We start from the raw sequence: 22,035 nt of genomic DNA, 5'->3' as shown, positions 1-22,035 counted from the left end.
AGAGCACAACATCATGAAATCTCCAAGGAAAGATTTCTCCATTGGGAGAGGTTAAGGTCAATGGTTTTCTTCTACACACATATAACCGTTTTTAAGCCAATGGTCCTTCACCTTGTTCTTGACTGACATGTCAATCTGGGGTTTATTCGATATGGGCAGGTTTTTTCTTAAATGATTACATTCGGTTGCTTACATCTGAAATACATGGATTGCTAGCCTGACAACATTTAAAATATCAAACCACACACACCATCATACTACAGTCAGTGTTTTGGTACCTGTGGGTTGGGGCGTTTGGCCAGGGAAAAGGCCCGATGAAGCTGCTCTCTCAGAACCCAGTAAAGAACCATATTCCTGCTGGAACACTGAGAAAAGCACACAAAAAAGTGATATCCAATACTTTTTTTTAACATATTTACATTTTTACCAGTCAGATCCCCAGATAAATCATATGTAAGCACTTTTTTATAGTTCAAGCTAATTTGCTTCACTTAAAAATGATTTGTTATCATATTCATTCTCATCTCATTCCAAATCAGTTTGCTGTTATTTTTTACTTTTATTCATTTGCAAAACATGAAAGATGTCTTGAAAAATGTTGGTAACCAAACAACGGTGGTACCTATTCACTTCTATTGTATGGAAATAAAACCAATGCTAGTCAATGGTTATCGCCATTGTTCAGGTACCAACATTTTTCAAAATATCTTTTGTGATCTGCAGATATTTGTGTCATCCGCTCAAGGTTTTACCTAGTAGGCTGGGGTTTGCGAATCTCCAAGACTCATTGTAAGTAGAATACTGGGGATGAGAATAAGGGCTACCGGAAAAGTCACCACCTGAAATACAAAAAAAGACAATTGAAAAGTTAGATCTGTATCTAAAATTGTTCAAACCCTTACGCTAAATGGATTTTAACGTCTCGTACTGTGCATGCGGATCTAAAAGGTCCAATTGGCTAGATGAAAGTGTCGATTTGTGACAGTTTTTCTCCTCCATTGCCTCAGTGTAGTTTTCCCTTATCTTTCTCTTTCTATCTCTCCTTTTTTTCCCATCTTCCTCGTTCTCCCTTTCCCTGGGGAACTCTTTCCCTTTTCTGGCTGTCACAAACTCAGAGGCCCCAGCTCTTTCTCTCTCTCCCCCTCTCTCCATCTCGTGCTCTGTCGGTTCTGCCTGGCTGATTTTGTGCCCCCCCCTCCCCTGTGTGTCAGCCCCCTGCTGAAAGAGAGAGAGAGCAACAGAACGTAAAAGAAGGAGAGGAGAAATGAGCGAGACTCTGTGGGATAAGGTGAAGGTAGAGGATCCAGGGGAGGAAGAAAAGCACCACTAATCATTTTTCAAAAATAAAAAAAGTTTAAATCCATTATATCTCAGAGCTGTGAGTAACATTTTAGGCACTCAAGCTCAGCTTTTGTATTATGGTTACTTCGGTAAGTTGAACCAACCGTTTTTATTTTTACAATAGGTACAATGAAAAACACACTTATTAAACAAGAAATTTCTAAATAATTATAAAAGCATCACTACAACTGCTTCACGGGATCAACAATCTCACAGGAATTCGTATATACAAGTTGGCCAATTCGTATAAATATGTACAATCTCATTTGTACGTTTTTATACAATTTGCTTCCGTACCAGCGATGTTACGTTTAGTGGAGGGGCTTTAGTATTTTGTTTTTCTAATAACTTTATGTTTTTAAACTATTCGGATCGTATAAATTTTGTCACCTTGTGAATTAGTCACCAATTCCTGTGAGATCAGACTGAAGTTGAGATATTTTTTTAGGGTTGTTTTTAACGAAATACAGTTAGTTTTAAGACACTAAATTGTTAGCTTAAGAAGTGGGTTGTGCAAATTTGCATATGAAGGATTAAGAAATGCAAAACCCGCTGCATCTTTTGGTGGAACGTCCCCTAGACGCAAATTTTTTTTTCCGTTCTGATGTGAGTTTATTTAAAGTTACGAAGCAGACATGTGCTCAAAGTAAAACAAATTGGGGCACCTAACCCCACTCCTATCCTAAACCTAAACCTACCCACTTCCCAACCAAATGAAACATATACGAATCAGCCACAGGTGTTTATTGCAAACACCGACCAAAACAGTAGAAAAGCATTACAAACATTTCGCCTGTATTCCGAGTATTCAAAAAAAATATGATACCACTGTGTGAGCACAGTAGTCAAAGCTGACGTTCCGGCGGCAATTTATTTATTCGGTCACTGTGTGCAGCCAGACCAGATCAGAGTTTTATGATGGACGGAGAAGGGGGCCAATGGATCTGTCCATTGGCCTCGGAACATTTAGAACAATTCTACTTTTTTAATGAATAGCATTGGTACCAAATACAAATGTACTGTATGTTTATCATTTATTCATTTATTGCTGCCATGCTTGAGTAAACAATAAATCCTCACAGCATGATATCAGAACTAAGAAAAAAAGCTCCTCTAGTGGACATTCCACCCGAAAGATGCAGCGATTTGTACCTGGAGCTATGTATTTCAGATAATGGTGAAATGTAGGCAAAGATACGAATGCAATGAGCGTATGTTGGAAATTAAAGTTCATCAGTTGGAGGTGACTACTTGTAAAACACATTTCTGAAGCCAAAGATATTCCTAGCCATAACCCTTACTTCAGAGACAGGATCATTGGTATGGTTACCTTGCCTCTATCAGCCCTGTGCTCGGTGACTACCGCATGTCAGGTTATTTAGTGAGGATGCTCATGAAAGCAAGGGGGTTGACTTATAAATGGAGAGGAAGTGAGGACTGGGATGTCCCCAGCGAGAGAGCGATGGGTTGCAAGGTCATAATGCTTGTCAGAAGTGGGGGAAACATGGTGTAGTCAGTTGCAGCGAAATACGAGACAAGGTTACGGATCTCGCTCTGAAGAGAGGGGCCAAAACAAGACCCTACGAGTCACTGTGGCAACAGGGAGCACATAGATGGAGACACGGGTCTGACAGACTGAAGACACGACAGCAGACATGTTGTTGTTGTTTTGGCTTGAGCTTGTTTTGCTGTGTTCAGGGAGTTGATACGGGGGCTGGCCAACAGTCTTTCTCACAGAATTCTTGTATATTTATTCCCGTCATGAGTGCTATATTCTTGTAGTTCGGCCGGAAGTTAAGTAAGCAGATACAGCTCTGGAAAGAAATTATCAGACCCTTCCAAAAAAAATTTGAATGAGCTTTTCTTAATCAATTAATCAACGAATCATGTTCTAGGTCTTTTTGTTATTTTGACCAGTTTTAATTTTTTAATTTACAAATAAAAATATGTAATTTCTATATGCATTTATTTGTAAGTTAAAAAAAGTGGTTCACAGAATGAAACAAGAATGATGGTCTCCTTAAAAAATAAAACACACACCAAAATAGAAATTGGCTAATTTACAAGTTGAGTGTAAAATAACATGAAAATGTTATTACACCCCAGCTGCCAGATTTTTTTTTTTACTTTGTGTTTGTACGGCCACAGCAGTAGTCAATATGCAGAGGCTTCGAAATGCCTTTTTGTAAATGTGTATACGCCGGGTAAAGAATCCACGTGTATTTCTCATGGATTAAAAAGAAATCGCTAAAAGAAAGGAGGCTGAGGGAGACTGCAGGAGAATGAATGAATTAGTCAAGGGTCAGCGATGATTCTCATTAAAAACAAATTACTGATGTTGAGAAGGGACAGCTGTGTGACTGGGGTCTAATAGTCCAGCCAGTAGCTGAAGACTCGAAGCCAGCCCACCCGCCCTACACTCTGCCAACCACCCAACAAACCTCCCCACCCTCCTCCATCCCACAACCCCCTGGGAGTGCTGTCAGCCTGGCAGATGGGGGGAGACAGGAAGTGGCAAAGACAAGACCCCCTCCCACTGGGACCTCAACTGAAATAAAGCAAAGGTGAAGAGAGGGGGTTTGGGAGAGCGGTTATACGGGGGAGGCAGAGAAAGAGTGAAGGTGTCACATGTATGAGAATGAGAAACTAAGTGTCTTGTTAATATGTCATGTTTTGTTAATAGGTTCATTTGAATAAATATGGCAAAGAAAGTGTTCAGTGTTTTGCCGTATTGAACCAACAAAACTTGAACTCAAGCCACTATGATGGAAACATTGATAAAATGACATGTGGTTGGCACAGGAGCTGACCGATCTATGTCTCCCAAGCGCAGGTACGGTAGTTTTGCACGCAGGGGAAACTCACCGGGTACCATTCCTGTAAGGGAGGGTGTGGAGTAACTCCCCTGTCCAGTCGGAGGAACATGAGGGGGGTAACCAGGAAGCGTGGTGCTGGCCAGGTCACGACCTGTAACAAAAAAAGACCATATCCAGCATGATTAGAATGAACTCTTCAGGGAATGGTTTATTGATCGGACTTCTCAGTGACTTGTTTCAGTCACCACAACCCGTTATAAAGTAATTTCATCTGTGATTATACAGCTAAATTGTCTTTAACTCTTTTACACTGTGCTGTAATGATGTACCGAGAGTGCCAAGTTTCTTCCCTCACACCTTAAATATTTCAGCATATCTAAAATTTCAAGATTGACCCTGATTTATTTATGAACTTTAACCATTTAATAAACCTGTAATATACAATAAACATGTAACAAGCATGTTATAAACATGTAATAAGGCAACAACGTGTATTTATAAGTAAAGCTTTGGAGACCATAGAATTTTTTTCAAGAAACACATTATGAGTGATAAGCGTAAAATACTGATAAAATACTAATACAGTTTGACTACTAATAAAGAGATCACACAGCAAAGCAAATGAAGCACCAATCTATGCTGATGCTTATTAAATCATAGAGGTGACACCTTAGTAGTATCTAGCAACACCCTGTTTAGCTCTCCCAATTAATGTAGTCATCTCATGTCATTTCACCACAGCTCTGCATTTGCCCCAGTAATAGAGCTGCTGGTATGACAGAATCTGTACTGTTAGGGTCCAGCGTACATGTATGCTGTTGCACTCCATGGAGCACAAGCCTCAATCTTGGATTGATAAAGAATATGAACATTTTAAGAGGAACAAATGTTTCTGTAAAAAATAAAAATAATTCAGTAGTAATTGATCATTGATCAGAGAATATGAATATCAGAAAATGATTTTGATTAATACATTCATGGACGAAGGGTTCCGTGGGGCTGGAGATTATTAGTGTTTATTAAAAAGCAGATAAAAAAGGGAAATTTTTATAGATATAACTTGTCTATTTCTCTATAGAATCACCGAGTTTCTTAATTAAGTACTCTCCCACTTTTCTATCTTTCTTCCTCACACTCTCTCTTTCTGTTGTGTGGATGTATAACTGTATTAGGCTACATGACACGGCTGTCAGAGTGAATCATCTCTCAGTCTACAAATGCTGCTGATCTGTAGTCTGCAGCCCATTCATCATCATAAACAGCATCACACTCCCTTCATCCATCCCCTTCAACACAGCCAGCGATTAAAGCTCCGTAGGGCCCATAGATGGGGGGGGAGCTCAACATTTTATCACAGATTATATAAGAGTGCTGGTTATAAAGAAGATGGCAGAAGGAATGTGTTAGAAAGGCAAAATGGATTGAAATGAGTTGCTTTCTTGAATATAATGTAAAAGTACGGCAGTGGTTGGTTTTAAGTCAAAGTAACAGTTTTTTACTTTTTCTGAATAGAAAATCTGGTTAAGACTATTATGATAACTTTATGATTTTAATCATGTATTAATATTATGATTGTAGTAGAGTAGGCGGGGCGAGACCGTGGTTCGAGTCCGGTGAGTAATTGTGAATTAGCGCCAGCTGTGCGCACACCGGGCTCGAATCACGTAGGAGATGGGAGCATAAAAGGAACGAGCGACCGGACCGTCGAAGAGAGAGGACCGGGCCCGAACTTATGTTATGTTTGTATTTATATTATGTTTTGTTCGCCGGCGGTCGTCCGTGAGGGGCCGCCGGCTGTTATATTACTTTATTAAATGTTTAAATGTTTGCCGGTTCCCGCCTCCTTCCTTCCATTTTATTGAGATGTATTACATTGGTGCCGAAACCCGGGAGGAAGGAGAGACATGCTGTCGGAGAGTCCTCGCCGCCGAGTGGCCTCGCGGTGCCGGAGAGTTCGGGCAGCGCGGACGAAGGGCGTCCGCCAGTGGCTGCCCGAAGCGGTGGCTCTGGGGAAACGGAAGTGCACAGTGCGGCCACCGTCAAAACTTCGGTGGAACGGCGACCTTTGCTGCCGCGCCCCTGGGTCGAGGTGGGGTGGCTTTCGTCCAAGTGGGAGCGGGGGGGTTGCCGCCGTCCGCCAGAGGCCGGAGCCTGTGTCCGTCCCCCGAGGGGGAGGAGCAGGGGGCGGAAGTGCCGGGTGAGCCACCGCCTGCCAGAGGCCGGAGCCTGCGTCCGTCCGCCCAAGGGGGAGGAACAGGGGACGGGGAACCCGCCCCGACTCCCGGATAAAGGAGGAGCCACCGCCGGCCGCCAGGGGGCGGACGGTCGAGCCGTCCACCGAAGCCCCAGGGCCACCGCAAGGCACCGCGAAGGAGAGTACTCCGGCTGGCTGAGGAACGAGCGGCAGCATGTCGGGGAACCGGATTTTTTTTTTTTCCTCTCTCCCCTCTCTCTTTCCGGTCGCTCCGAGGGCTCCCGTCTCCGTTGTCTCGTCTCGTCGCTGCATACCCCCCACCCCACCCCCCCCCGAGGGAGGGGGAGGGAGCTTGCACAGTCGCGGGGGTACCCCCCGGCCTGTGAGGGGTGATGGGGGTATGTAGTAGAGTAGGCGGGGCGAGACCGTGGTTCGAGTCCGGTGAGTAATTGTGAATTAGCGCCAGCTGTGCGCACACCGGGCTCGAATCACGTAGGAGATGGGAGCATAAAAGGAACGAGCGACCGGACCGTCGAAGAGAGAGGACCGGGCCCGAACTTATGTTATGTTTGTATTTATATTATGTTTTGTTCGCCGGCGGTCGTCCGTGAGGGGCCGCCGGCTGTTATATTACTTTATTAAATGTTTAAATGTTTGCCGGTTCCCGCCTCCTTCCTTCCATTTTATTGAGATGTATTACAATGATCATAAATAGATTTTATACTGTAGTTTGTTGCTGATGTAGATATTTAATCTTTAAATATCAAAATCATACGATGTGTATTGCTGTATCAAAATAATCCAAGATATATTAGTCATTATATATAGCCATTTTCAATCATTTACTTAATTTTAAAGAGTATATACTCTGGTTATTAGGATTAGTAATAGTCAGATATTCTTCCTGATATTTTTTGTCAGATTTCAATATAACATGTCAGTTCCTATCAAACACAATACAAAATTGGAGATGTGGTGAAAATTACATTGCGGTGGAAAATGTTTATGATTCTTCAGAAGAAGGACAAAAATTGCAGAATTTTCTATAGGCCTATTGAAGTTTAACATAGTTATTAAACAAATCTGAATGTGAAAAGTGTTTTAAAGGAATTGAATTCTCAAAAGCCTGACTTTAGCAACAGCATGGTCAGGGGCTCGATTCTGAGCAACCATGGATATCTAATTGCATATCAAAGCTCAAGCTTAACATAAAAGTCTATAAAACCAAAAGCAAAGTTGCAGATACACCCATATAGGAGATGTAGGACTTGGGGTTAAAAATAGAGGAAGAGAAAGTCAGCATGTACAAAAAAAAACACTCTGTCTCTCTCTCTTACTATTCTGCTGGGTTGCCATGTTGGAGAGTCTCCGTGTTAGGAGACAGAAAGACATTAGTAAAGACTGGATACTAATCCACTCTGGGTCAGTGGACAGGGCAACAGAGAGAAAGATAGAGAGGGACAGACAGAGAGATGGACTCTTCAGACGAGGAGCAGACAAGGACTGGTCCTCCGAGAGACATTGTCAGCAGACTAAAGAATGTAGGAGACAGAAAAAGGTTTTCTTGCCTGAGGTACCCAAAAGAGATCAAATCATTGGCACAATCTGCCATACTGTAAGTATTGGAAGCCTCCCGGGTATATCAAACATACTCTGAAGCATTCGGTCGTGGTTGTTCTCATTTTTGTTAACACTGGTTGGAGTCTGGCAAAAGGTATTTCTAGATTTACACCTCCCATTATTTACAGTGCTCTCTATTTACAAAAGGCACACAAACTAAGACGTATGCAGGAGCGTAACTCTTCATGATATTAACATACATTTCCTGCTTGTTGGATCAGCCTAAATAGGTAAAAAGACATAAAACAGAAAAACAACAAAGAAATGGTTCTTTCTGTTTATAAAGTTCAAACATTTAAGTCTATGTGTTTGCATACACAGTATATACAAATGAGAATGGAGACTGTTCCTTTGTGATTTACCAATAGGGGGCGACACTATGCAAACATGAGTAGCCCACTCTTTAGTCTTTTCACATGGTCCATTGTGAAACATAATTCATTCTCCTGCTTTCCGCCAACACACACACCGTGTGGATGTACAGGTTTCGCTCTACCTTGTCAGATGGTGCCCAAATCCCAATCCCATGATTCCCTCGTTAGGGCTCCTGTCCAAGCAGCTCTTAATTAGCACTCCCTTACTCCCCAATGCAGCGAGAGAGCGAGGGAGAGGAGGAGACATGTATATAGTAATTACAGCTCTCCATTCACTTCTAATGTCCCTCAGGATATAGAGTTGGAATCTAAATCACTGAGCACTGTTTAACAGGTCTTATAACACTCCCACCTCACCACGGAGCAACCTGCAGCAAGCTGATCCACAATCAGATGGTTCAACTTAATTTTTAACACAGTCAGGGCGGGGCACTAGTCCATTCATGCCACCTATGTCAAGGCAGGTCTGGGCCCACATATTGGTGACCCCCAAAGGGACCTTTTTGGGCCCCTAGAATTTTCCAAACCTCTCAAAGGGGGAGCTGATCTTAGATCAGCACTTCAATGGTTATTTTCTAATGATCTACATGGGTGGGCGATATGACTAAAACATGATATTACAGTATGTACATTTATACGATATATGTCACAGCACATACAGTATATTAAAATATACATGCTGACACAATTTGTTTTATAAATTTTACAAATATATTTATATTTATTCGAATAAATACTAAAATAAAATACAAATAAAATATTATAAATGAAAATACAAATATTTATAATCAAGTGTTTTTTTTCCTAGTTATATAGTTTTCAATAGTTTTTAGAGTAAAGTTTTAGATTTTTAAGTTCAGGATTTTTATATAGAAACCATATCCACAGTCGCACCGCTTTTTAGGACACTTTACGTTTTTCTTCATCTTGAGTTATTTGGGACATGCCCCAATTTGTGTTATAAATAATGTAAAACAGTCAAGCCAACACCAATATGAAATGAAATATATTAAATAGAACCATTTTAACTTCAATTTATCTAACAAATCCCTTATTAACTTTGAAAGTCAAATACAAAGAAAAATGTTGTTTTAGACTTTTACTTGGAAATAAAAATGCATCCATTATGCTAAGAGATATATGGCAATCTACTGCGTAGTCTGCTTACCAGACACTAGTGGATATGATTGAGGTCCTCCAAGGGTTGAACCCAACTCTACTCCCGTCTGATTGGCCAAGCTGTTTTTCATCTCTTCCAATCCGCCAGCCAGAGATGCCATGGCTGAATAATCAGGCGTCTACGGAGAAAGATTTCATTAGATGGCTGCAACGTGAGAAAATCCACACAATGACATCACATTATACATTAATTCACATCTTTGTGTTTTCTGCACAGGTATTGGAAACATGCTTCACAGTTTGTGAACTGTTCGGTGTGGTATGGATGTGGTCAGGGTTAAATGACTAATGGTGGTGTAGATCCAGGTGAAGTATGAAGCTGACCCCAGACTGACCCTGCTTTGGTGCTTTCATGACCAATTACTTACAATGATACCCCCACACACGTACATATCCAGGGTGATTTATCTCCATTGGTGGTAATGGGTTTTGTCACTCAGGTGTGGATATGGTTTGATGGCAGAATTTAGGAAGTGGATGTCACTTCTGTTTTAGTCCTGAATGGGGTTATTAATAACCCTGATTAGAAGTGGATTAAACCCCAGCAAAATCCTGATCATCACACCTGCCCCCTATCAGTGCAGACTATTACCATCTACTTTCAACATCATGTCAAACTGCAGAGAGTAAACTTGTGCTCTTTATACTTTTTGGGGAAAATATGTGCCATCTCTTTATAGTGAATAGGACAATAAAATTAACCCACAGGAGTTTTAACGTTTTGGGTCAAAATAATTTCCATTCTAAGTACCAGTGTTGGGTGTAACTAGTTACTAAGTATTAGTTACTGTAATTTAATTACTTTTCCCTTTAAAAAGTAAAGTAAGGGATTTCTCATATTTTTTCTGTAATTTAAGTACAGTTACTTCCGATGTAATTGAACTAATTACTGTGTAATATATTCAATGTTGGAAATGACAATCAAAATTATAAGTCTTACTTTACTTTAATGTATGCTGCTCACATTTGTATACTTTGGTTAGTTGATAAGAAAAATCTATGTAGTTATTTATTATTTATTTGAATTAATTAAATAAGCCGTTCCATGTCTATCCTTGACTCAATTCTAATCATGATGTAGGAAATAGAAAGTAATTAGTAAGAAGTAATTAAATACTTTTTGGAGAAAGTAATTTGACCGTAATCTAATTACACCATTGAATATGTAATTAGTAACTAGTAATTCATTACTTTTTCAGAGTAACTTACCCAACACTGCTAAGGACATAGGAAGAAGACATATTTTTATAAAAAATATTATAAATTAGACTGAAAAAAGTGAGGGTTGCTTGCAGTAGCAATGTTTTAACTTAATGCAATAATTTAACATAAAGTTAGTTATTCAGTATGTGATAGATGGCTCGTTCAAACTCTCCAGACATGTTGACATGTTGGTAAACGAACAGCACTGGCCGCTATTCACTTATATTGTATGGACACAAAACCAATGCAAGTCAATTGGGGCCAGTTAATAACATTCTTCAAAATATCTTTTGTTATATTTTGTATCATCTTGAAATGGCCCACTAACATCACTCTTTAAATTTAAATTAAATGCCCAGGAATGGAATACCCTTTTAATTGTTGTCATGTGTTAGTTTAGGAAATATAATGTTTGAGTTTACACAACGGCAAAAAAATTCACAATAATACATGCAGATAACTATAGTTTCTAACGCACATTCAGCTTGCTCTTGAGTGTTAGCGGAACGGCTTGAAAGGGTTGCCAGATATGTGAAACAAAATCATCACAAGCCTAATGTCCCTTGTCCAAATAACAGACCTTAACATTCATAAATAAAATCATATTAAGTCTGAGAGCTAAATATCAAAATCCTTCCACTCCTAACCCGCAACTAATTTTAAAAAGTAACCCAATTCCACGGGATAACACACATGATTTGGCAAACAGACTTGGCAACTCAATCTGGGTTGCACCATTCCGATATGGCGGATGACCTATGTATAGCCGGCCATAGAAACGGCTGCTAATGGGGCATCTGGTTATTTGTATCTATGGATTCATGGCTTTCTTTGCATGATGCAGGCGTGATGCTAACACGCTAATGGTCAATTTGACACCGCATTCATGGGTCCATGTCAAACGGTGCAGGACTAGTTAGGCGCCAAAGTTTTGTCCAGAAAAAAAAACGAATAAGAAAAAAGAAAATATATTGCGAATTATAATACTGATGCTTCAAATTCGCAAGCACAACTAATAAAAGAATTTAAAAAATTTGGGTGAACCTCGTATGTAAATGTGTTTATGCCGGGATATATGTTAATATCTCGCTGTTCGGCGGAAACCTCATATCTCCATTTTCATGATTTATTCAAAATTTTTCATAAATTATTACTGCTTTGTCTGTGGGTTTGGCAAATATTTAACAAATAAAAAGTATTTAAAAGGGCTTGTCAAATTCTTTGACAATACAGTGTTTATTATTGAAAATGCAGTGTTTGTTTTTCCATTGCCTGTAAAGTTTAGGAGATACAAGGTTTCAGCGTGCCAGTGACGATTTGTAAAGTAAAAAGCGCAACTGCTATTAAGAAATATTTAAATATGTAACAAAAATATAGTATTGTTTTTATCAGCGGTTCTTTCTCAAAAGTATTGAAATAATCATTAATAGAATTGCTTAGGAACCACAATTGTTTAGTTGAATCAGAACCTGAACTGTTAAATTTCTTATGATTCTCATCCTTATCTAATACTCACTGTAAGCAGGGTGTTTGTTTGTGTATGTGTGTATTGCAGTGACCTCTTAAACACCTCTGTGCTCATCACCAAAGCGAGGGCAGTAGACTGTGACCTTACCAATCACAGCTCATGCCGTCCACTCTCTCTCTTTCTCTCCCTCTCTCTCAGCCTCTTTCCATCATTGACTTCTTCCCACTGTTGTCCATTTCTCTGTATTTCAGTCATTCAGTCTCAGACAGGCATTTCCTCTATATTTATGCGGCTCGCACCCGCCCCCTCATCATGTGTGTATGTAGATGGGGAGGTTAGCTGTAGTAATTGGGGATTATGAAGTTTGGCCCTGCCTCTGACAGCAACCTAGTGAAGATGGATGATTCTCATTTTAGCCTGTAAATGTTGTCAATTCCAAAGCTACGCAACCCATCAGCGTCCATGATGCACACAGACACATTTCACATGTAGACGCACATGGCACACACCACAGCTGGGGCAAAGATTGGAGAAAGGCCAGACGTTGAGAGAGAGCAAGCAAAACAGGGAGATAGGTAGACAGAGGGAAAGAACCCATTTTGGGTGTGAAGGAATGGGGTTTGTAAGACTTAAAGAATTGACAACAAAAAAGTAGAATAAAAGGTTATTTGTTTGAGCTTCATGATTTTGACTTATTAACAATGCACTTTATCCAAAACGTTCTGGTGTTCCATTTCTTTTTTCTATCTCTCTAGCTCTCCCTCTCTGGGGTCACCGTTTTCTTGGGGGCCGTCTTTGACACAGCCCCTCTGTAATGGCTCTCCTGTCTGCGCACATCAATAACAGATGAGGCCCCTAATCGCACGACACCAAAATAATTTCACCCCAACCCGCAGCCGCATTTACATAATAGTATTTCCTCTCAGCGGCTCGTTCTCTTTCCAATTCCATCTATCTCTCTTTCTCTCTTTTTCCCTCTGCTTGTATGTATTGTCTCCTGAAAGAGCATGTAAACTGCACCGTGTGTCTGTGTGGTAGAAAGAGAGAGAGAGAGAGAGAGAGAGAGGGGGGGGATATTTAGCAGTGCATGCAGTATTAAATGAGTCTGACTGGCAGGGAGGCATTTATTGGCGTGCTCCTCTGGAGCTCCTCTGGAGCATAGAACGGTGGCTCTTTGCCCGCATGCCGCACACACAGTAAACATTCAGTTTTATATTTCATACTTAAAAAAGCCAAACTCATGTATATTGTATAAGAACCAAAGCTCCATATCTTGCAAACCAGTATGCCCTGGCTCATTCCCTATAGTTTATTTTAGTCTGCACCTCTTGGTGTGGTTGGGTAATTAGTTCAGCGTAAGGGTTGTTGGGCTGTTGATGTATCTCAGGCGTAATGTAAGGAGATGGAAAGAGGAAATTCAAATGAAATGACTCTCACGAGCGAGCACTGTTTTATATGCACCCCCTTGAAGTGCAGGTCACTAATTAATAGATCTGCCAGTGCCTAATGGTCCTTCCAGCACCACAAACTGAGAGATGGAGAGAGCAAATGAGAACAGAAGTGGAAAGATGGATAATATGGCTAGAAATGTAAAAGAGATGGGGAGAGTATGACGAAAAGTAAATAGAATTTCACCATAGATATGTGATGGGTATACCATGACCATACATATGAATGTGGAATCAATCAAATACATTTACATTCCACCTTTAATATTCTTGACAGATGCTTTCTTACTAAAGCATCCCTCATGAAAGTGTGTAGTACAGTGTATCACATAAGCAGTTACAAATGGGAGAAACCTCATGTTCTAGCCAGTATACTAGCTGTAGCACTAAAATATTTAAGACAAGTGTATTAGCATATAAGAATTAAAAGGGGTAAAATAAATCAAATGTATTTAATATTAAAATTTGGACTAGTGAAGTTCTTTATAACTATTCACCACTATTAAGCTTCTGTAAACTAATAAAATCTCAATGGCAGTTGCTATTGCTAACAGTGAACACTAAAAATACATGATTTAGGATAATTCTGCCATCTTTGCTTTGCTTTGGTGCCATTTTTCGCCTAAAGTTTTGAGGAAATAATCTAAATCATAAATGCAGTGTGGCTAATGAATGTTTCTGTGGTTCAGTTTGCAAAGAAATGAGATAAAAGTGCAATGGTCTTAGGTTTAATTCCCAGGAAGCACACATATTTATGATAACTGTAAGTTGCTTTGGGAAAGAGCATGTTCCAAAAGCAAAAATGTAATTATTGTGGAGATAATGACATGCTGACGATGCTGTTGGCATTAGAGTTTGCATTCCCACGTTTTCGACTATTTTCAAGCAACACTGGATGCAGTTTCAATTTCTAGAAGGATGGACCCTGCTAACCAGCCAAATCCATTCAAACATTCTACTTAACTCTTGTTATGTCACTATTACTGAACTTAGCACGTTTTTGGAAACCAAATATGTCAGCATACATTTGAAGATTTGTGTTCGATCGCTAAGTTGTGAAGTTTGTAAAAATCAGGTTTTGCTACTTGGTTTTGGAGATATTTTAAGTAAGACAGGACTAATATGTACCTCATTTTTCTTAAAAACAATATGGAACCACGATCATTTAACTTTGTTAAACTTTATCAAAAAGATTTAATAGTAATGATAGGAAGTCTAATTTACTGCTTCTTTTTAGATCGCTCTTTCCATGACCCAGTGGATTTGTGTCATCATGTATTAACGTCAGTTTTACAACAGACATGCACATCCACATGTTGGATAATTATTCTGTCACCTTATGAAAATAATCATTTATCAACATTTCTTTTATGGACCATAAGACCATTTTTATGTATTTTTATGTATTATGTATATGTATTTTTATGTATTAAACCTATTAACATTTTGAATTAGTTCACCCAAAAATACAAATTCTGTCACCATTTATTTACCCTCATGCTGTTCAAAACCTGTCAATGACTTTTTCTTCTGTGGAACACTCAAAAAGATATTTTGAGAAATGTCAGGAATGGCTTTGTGTCCATACAATAGAAGTCAGTGGGGGCCAGTGTTGTTTGGTTACTATCAGTCTTCAAAATAGCTTTTTTTGAGTTCCACAGAAGAATGTCACATAGCTTTGAAATGGCATGAGGGTGATTAAATGATCAAATGAATTTCATGTTTGGGTGAACCCTACCTTTCATTTATAATGCAATTGCAAAGTGCAGAACAAAATCAAGTCCCAAGTTCATTTCCTACCCATAAACACACTCAAACACACTCAACTGCTCCATCAGTAACATTCACGGGTTAACCTGTCAGTGCAGGGAGAATAACCTGTCAGTCAAGCACACAACACGGGTTACCATATCCCTCGTTTCTCACAAAGAAAAAGAGAGATTCAAATTCTCAATTTGTCTGATCGCTTGTGCCACAGCAGACCTGGCTCACACACACACATACCCAGGGGAGGTGGATTGACCCTTAGGTTAATGCCCTGCTCAGTAGCCTTTGACCTTGCCAGCCTCAGGGCTCAGTGCTGAAATGGACAGAGGATTTATGGGGTCTTTCAAACAAGTCTATAGAACTCTGACACTGGCCTTGTTTGTGTGAGTGAATGAATGAATGTGAGGGTGATTGCATTTGACTTTTGACTGACAACTTTGACTTTCTATTCATCTGATCAGTTATGGGTTATGTGATCGCTTGTTTGTGTGTATAGCTATAGTTTTATGCTGTTTGTTTATGTAAAATCAAGTAAAAGCATCAAGAGTAACACTGTAGAAATGCAAAGCCACACAACACAACTATTCAATGTAAACTGTCAAGTGTTAAAGGAAAAGCTCATCTCAAAATCAAAATCGTGTTATCTTTTACTTACCCACGTGATGTTCATGTTTTAAGACCTCCCAGCATTTTCGGAACACAAATAAAGAGATTTTAACGCGACATTCAAAATATTTCCAGGCCTCCTAATAGACATCATATTTATAGTTGTCAAGGTCCAGAAAAGTACTAGAGACATCGTTAAATTGGTCCATCCGCTCGTAGTGGCTCAATTTAATTTTTTTGAAGCGACGACAATACATATTGTGCGAAAAACAAAGCCAAATAACGAGTCTTTTCAGTCTATGGTGCGCGTTCATGAGAGCACTTCGACACATGCGCATTCGATTTGTAAGGTTGGGCAAAAACGCTCAATATCTATATATAAGTCTCAATATCGAAATGATCAGACATTTCGTGAAGATCAGCTTATATACAGCGTGCTTCTGCTTGTAAACACAGAGTTGCGCTTCCGGGTTGTCAGTCATAACGCCGGCGTCTGCCCCCACCGGTGGCGCATGCGTCGAAGTGCTCTCGTCAACGTGCACCCACTGACAAGACAAAGGAGAATATATCGATTAAAGTCTTATTCTGGTTTGTTTTTGGCACAAAAAGTATTGTCGTCGCTTCAAAAAAAAATTATTGAGCCACTATGAGCGAATTGACCAATTTAACAATGCCTTTAATACTTATCTGGACCTTGACAACAACTAACCGAGATGTCTATGAGGAGGACTTAAAATCTCTCCGATGTCTCTAAAATATCTTTATTTGTGTTCTGAAGATGCCGGGAGGTCTTAAAACATGTTGAACATCATGAGGGTGAGTAAAAAATAACACAATTTTGATTTTGAGATTTACTTTTCCTTTAAAACTAAAAACACTAAATGCTGACTAGGATAGTAGCAGATTCCAGAATATGATCTAAAGGGTACATGAAACACCCCCTTATGTTGCATTAAATATGTTTTTATAAACAACAATAATATATCTGATGCACCCACCTATGGGTTGGTAACTTTTGCAAAGTAATGAACAAGTGCTTACTTACTTAACCCTAAACCTCTACGCAGTCCTGGGACTTAACCTCAGCCAAAAAACTCTATAGGGGACACGTCGCGCACTAGTGGGGTCAAGGCCCCAGCATAAGCTTAGAGAGGTGAAAGGTCAGCGTTAGGTTCAGTGAGGGTATGCAGGTCAACAGCAGAGCTGGGACAAGGTCAAGCAAAACTGGCAGCCAGGCGAGGGCAAGCATGAGCTTTCTTAGGAGGTGCACACCACCACCCTGGCAGGTACACACTCCCACCCCCCAGCCCTTACCTGGGCGGGCTTGTTGCTGATGTTGTCAGGGTGAATTTCAGGATAGGGCTGTCGATCAAAGACATGGTCCAATACCTCGAGCTGTTGCGGTGTGAAGAGGTCTCCCCGCATCTGCTTGCGCAGGAAGTCCCGCCCCGAGTGGCCGTGGCCATTGGCCAAGGGAGAGTCATGGAGAGCTGGAAAGATGGATGTTTAAAAGTATTACAAGACAGAGTTAAACAAAAGTTCACACATGAATGAAAGTTTTGTAATTATTTACTCATCCTCAAGTCATGGTGATGCCATATTACGTTTTCGCTATAGGAAATAAAATGTGTAAACGGGCACAAAGAATTTTAACTATTTTTAAGAAATCACCATAAACACCAAACTGATTCACCTCTTCACCTCCTGTAACTTTTTGTTCACAAATCTGATATAATAGATATTTTATTATGTTCATATTTTTTTTATAATTTACAAAAAAAGTCAATTTACAGAAATAGACTGAAACATGAAAAACATGTACATATTAATAAATGTTAATTTTAATTCATGTTCTTTCTATTACTAGATTTTAACAGTGAAGATTTTCGGTGAAAAAGTCCAACATAATCTGACATCAAATCTTACGTATTTTATGAGGTGGCTAATTCATACGATCCTAATCGTCCGTTTAAGTACGATTTTCTTACGCGTCAGTGACGGTTAGGTTTAGTTATAATCATACGTTTTTGTATAGTTCACGTTGTACGAATTCATATGAATTAGCCACCTTGTAAATTAAGTACGATTGTCGCTGGCTCCGGTAAAATGTCTTAAATGTTGTGTTTCTCCAGTTTAGTTGGTGAAGAATGGCACCGGCAATGTCAACATTAGTGGTTAGATTTCTCAACCAATGAGATGCCTACGTTATACTTTGAGATGCTTTGGCTAAAAAGGGCAAGTAAACTACCAGTAAAATTCTTTAAAATCCTCCTTTCGTCTCCGAAAGAAAAAGTCGTACAGGTTTAAAACCATATAAGAACATAATAATAGTGACCTTTATTTCTATATTTTCTTATTTCTTATCTTCTTAGGTATTCCTTGAGAAATAGTATTCTAGTATATTTCAGGAATACCCTGCATACTAACAATAAATAATATTCTTAATGAAATCTCTGAAATGACAAGTCAAACATAATAGAATATTTTACAGAATGATCCTGATCGCATGATTTGAGAAGTTGACTTTTATATAACACAAAGATACAACCTCACAACACACAAACACAGATTCCCAGACTTGTGTCCTCTCTGAGCGAGTGTAAAGGCAGCTCGCGAGTCAGTTATTACTGGGCTGTTGAGTTTCTGAAGAGACAATTATAAGAGCTGAGAAAGCTACAGCCCTCAAATGATTACAGGGAGAGTAAAAGAGAGAGTGAGGGAGAAAGAGAGAGAGGGATGTAAAAAGAAGAATAGAAACCAAAATCCCTGATATAGAGCCAATTCATTTCTTCAAAATGCCTCTGAGAGGTTATTCTTGGGAGTTTGAGTCAGAGGGCAGAGCAATCCCCCCAAAACCAAAGAGAGATATATATATATGAGATGGACAGGTAAAAGGATAAAATGACAGCCAGACAAAGAAGCTATCCAAACATTCCCTTTCCTCCTTCATTTGAACACAGCAATCGATATTTGAATGTGAATTTAGATCCAGTTTATCGCAGTCCGTGGTTATTTGAAAGAAAGATCAGCTAGTCGCCAACTGGGTTATAGAGCGGGTCCCACGTGTCTTTAATATACCGAAACGCCAAGACTTACCTCAACAAAGCTTAAATGGTCACACTCACACACAGACAGAACACATGGAGAGTGAGTGTATGATCTCCAGTGTTTTGACCCTCTTAATCCCAGCGGTCAGTGTGTCTGATAGAATTCAATTGATCAATCATGTCTGTGAGATGGCACCATTTCAGCAGGTTTATTGCTTTCCACTCTTCTCAAAGACCGTCAACTGACTATACGCACACACACACGCGCGCACACACACACAGTGTCCTCTTGCACACATATCTTGGTAGAAAGTGTAGTTTTCAAGCTGACACTCTGTGTGTATTGTGTGCTTATATTGTTCCAATTTGCATCCAAATGTGGAAAGACTTATTTTGCAAAAAACAATTTCATAATCAAAATTATGTTTTTTATAATGTTATATTTTATGTTTTTCCATTAGGATGTTGTAAAGAAAATTTGATGTGGTTTACTGGAATCAAGTGAATCGGATCTTAAATAATCATGCTCAGAGTGTCACTATTTGTCTACATCTGAAATATTTCAGTCTAAATATTTTTTTCTTCTTTTTTAAGGCTGTCAAACGATTAATCGTGATGAATCGCATTCATACTAAAAGTTTGTCCTTACATAATATATCTTTGTGTACTGTGCATATTCATATATTGACGTATATATATATATATTTTCAGGGAATATTGTGATGTATTGAATTATATTTACCAATAAAGAAAATTATAAATGTTTATTCTTTTTTTTATATTTCTTAAATATATTCATGTTATGTATTTATAAAGACAAAGAATACTTTACACAGACATGTACTATGTGAACACAAGCTTTTGTTCTTGATGCGATTAGTTGTTTAACAGCCATATTCATTTAACATCATAACTTTTTCACATCTCAAATCAAAAAATACCAGATTTTCAAAGGTGGTCTTCTGGACCCCACTATTACATCCGGAGAGACGAGCATTCACATCTTTCTAATAAACAACGTATGAGCACTGATTCATATCATATCAACATGAGTGTGTGTACATGTGTATGTCGATGCACTATGTAGACTACATCCTACTTGACTTCTGTTGTTGTTATTATTACACAGATGTGTGTATATCTACGAGTAGTTGTGTGTGTGATGTGTGTAAATTACAGTGTTTCACAGCCTCAGCCTCTGTGTGTGAAATGCAATTTTTGACAGATCTGAAAGCCCACTCAGCCATATCAGAGCAAAAGAGAGAGAAAGCGAGCGATCACCAATAAAGCTATTTTTCACCAGATTTAAACAAACACACCATATCGGCATTATGGGTAACCAAACTTCCTCGCATTAGGTTTCAGACCTCACAAACACACACCCACACAATGGTCAAAGGTATTCAGATGTTGGCCCGTGTTTCCATGCCCTTTGTCTTTCCGCCTCTGAACCTGCTATAGGAAAGCACTCTCTGTAACAGACACAATGCAACCCAGCTGCATTCTGGGTTAACCCCACTATTCACCCAGGCACAAACACAGAGAAAAAAATGGGAGGAAAGGCATCTTCTCTTCCTCGCTTCAAAGGCAGAGACAATAGCAACAATGAGATCACCGTTGTGCCCTCTCTCTCACTATAACACACTCTCTCTGAAGGTTTTTGGGGGCGAAAAAAATGACCTGGTAGATTCCTATTGGACTTGATACAGATGGTGTGTGTGTGTGTCAACCTTGACAGATCAAAGTATGTGTTTCTAAAAAGAAACAACCTTTAACAAATCCCACTGTTATCATCTATACCCTATCGCCCCCTTCCCACCCCCTAATTTTTTTTTACAAAATTTCCTCACCCCCATTCAGATTATTCCACCAAATGAACAGGGATAAAATGAAAACGGAGATGAAACTTGAACAAGAAGTGAAAATATTAAACAGCAGAGGACGTCATGTATTATAGGAAACATCCAATCTAAATCTTGTCATTCCTGAAAAACGATCTGGTTTGAGATCTGTGTTTTGCTTATTCTGTTAAATTCAACAAAGTAACATTGCATTGTTTTGCAAGGCATCTTTAGATAGGCCAGTGGTTCTCAAACTGGGGGCCCCAAGTTGGATCGAGGGGCACCACAAATTTTGTGGCATTATGCGAAATATAGAAATTGATCATAGATTATGCAACCAAACGTTAGAAAAATAAGACCAGAAAACGTTTTTGACGTTTTTGGTTTAGTTAAAATTCTAGGTTTAAGATAATAAGTCTTTATTTTGTGGTCGCAAAGACACTCTACACAACACACCATTTCATTTATTTTGCTTTTCATGGTCTGTTAGATTCAAATAAAGTTTTCTTTATTTTTTTATGAGCCGAGGAAACATATTCCCAAACCCTCTTCCCCATACCACAGGCCTTCTGTCTTTCTTTATCCAGTTCTTCCTTTCCTCCTCCATTCAGAGAGAATGGACAGACACAAGGCTTCTGTTCTGGAGGCCCCACAAGTCAAGTTCTCCCTTTCAGATCACTTCCCCTCGGTCAAAGGTCATCATTGGGCTTTCCCAAAACACATATATACACCAGACGCACACACTAAGCCATCCAAGCCCCCTGTTAGCTTCTTTCCCGCTTGCTTGCAGCTGCAAGTCATAGTGTCCTGCTTCACTAACCACACATTTTCTTTCCCCCTCTCTTTCTTCTAAACCGCTGCCATTCAACCCGGAAATTTTATAGTATTACATAGACACAGCTTAGTTAAGCTCATGAAAACCTCTTTATTAAATTTCTCACTTCCTCTTACTGTCGTGCTCCTTACTGTATGCATGCTACATGTACAAGCAGCACGCTAGCTGCCAAACTATCAGTCATGTTACTTTATGCATTTAGCCTAAAACCCTTGAGGACGCCTCTCGCCGTGAGCACTGCTAAACATCGTAGCGCTGACCACCCGCAGTTTCACCGTGTCAATTAAACACACAAA

The 22,035-nt window shown here is 39.4% G+C and overlaps 1 protein-coding gene across 4 annotated transcripts in view; it reads right to left on the bottom strand.

Annotated features, from left to right (window-relative positions):
• Window positions 1-22,035, bottom strand: part of pax5 (paired box 5) — a 45,784-nt gene that overhangs the window by 6,155 nt on the left and 17,594 nt on the right. For 3 of the 4 annotated variants that reach the window (XR_008909078.1, XM_056767078.1, XM_056767056.1), the window contains exons 6-10: window positions 17,331-17,506; window positions 9,514-9,643; window positions 4,207-4,308; window positions 753-839; window positions 279-365 (exon numbers count right to left, since the gene is read on the bottom strand). Coding sequence is in view for 3 of the 4 variants with exons in the window: in XM_056767078.1 (XP_056623056.1) it covers window positions 279-365; window positions 753-839; window positions 4,207-4,308; window positions 9,514-9,643; window positions 17,331-17,506 (582 nt within the window). In the remaining variant the exon portion in view is untranslated. The remainder of the gene's footprint in view (window positions 1-278; window positions 366-752; window positions 840-4,206; window positions 4,309-9,513; window positions 9,644-17,330; window positions 17,507-22,035) is intronic. The other variant, XM_056767069.1, reaches the window with a different exon arrangement.

The sequence above is a fragment of the Triplophysa dalaica genome, chromosome 2 (genome assembly GCF_015846415.1).
Source record: "Triplophysa dalaica isolate WHDGS20190420 chromosome 2, ASM1584641v1, whole genome shotgun sequence".
Classification (NCBI taxonomy): Eukaryota; Metazoa; Chordata; class Actinopteri; order Cypriniformes; family Nemacheilidae; genus Triplophysa; species Triplophysa dalaica.
The sequence above is the reverse complement of the archived record's forward strand: the minus strand, read 5'-3'. Positions and strand labels throughout refer to the sequence as shown.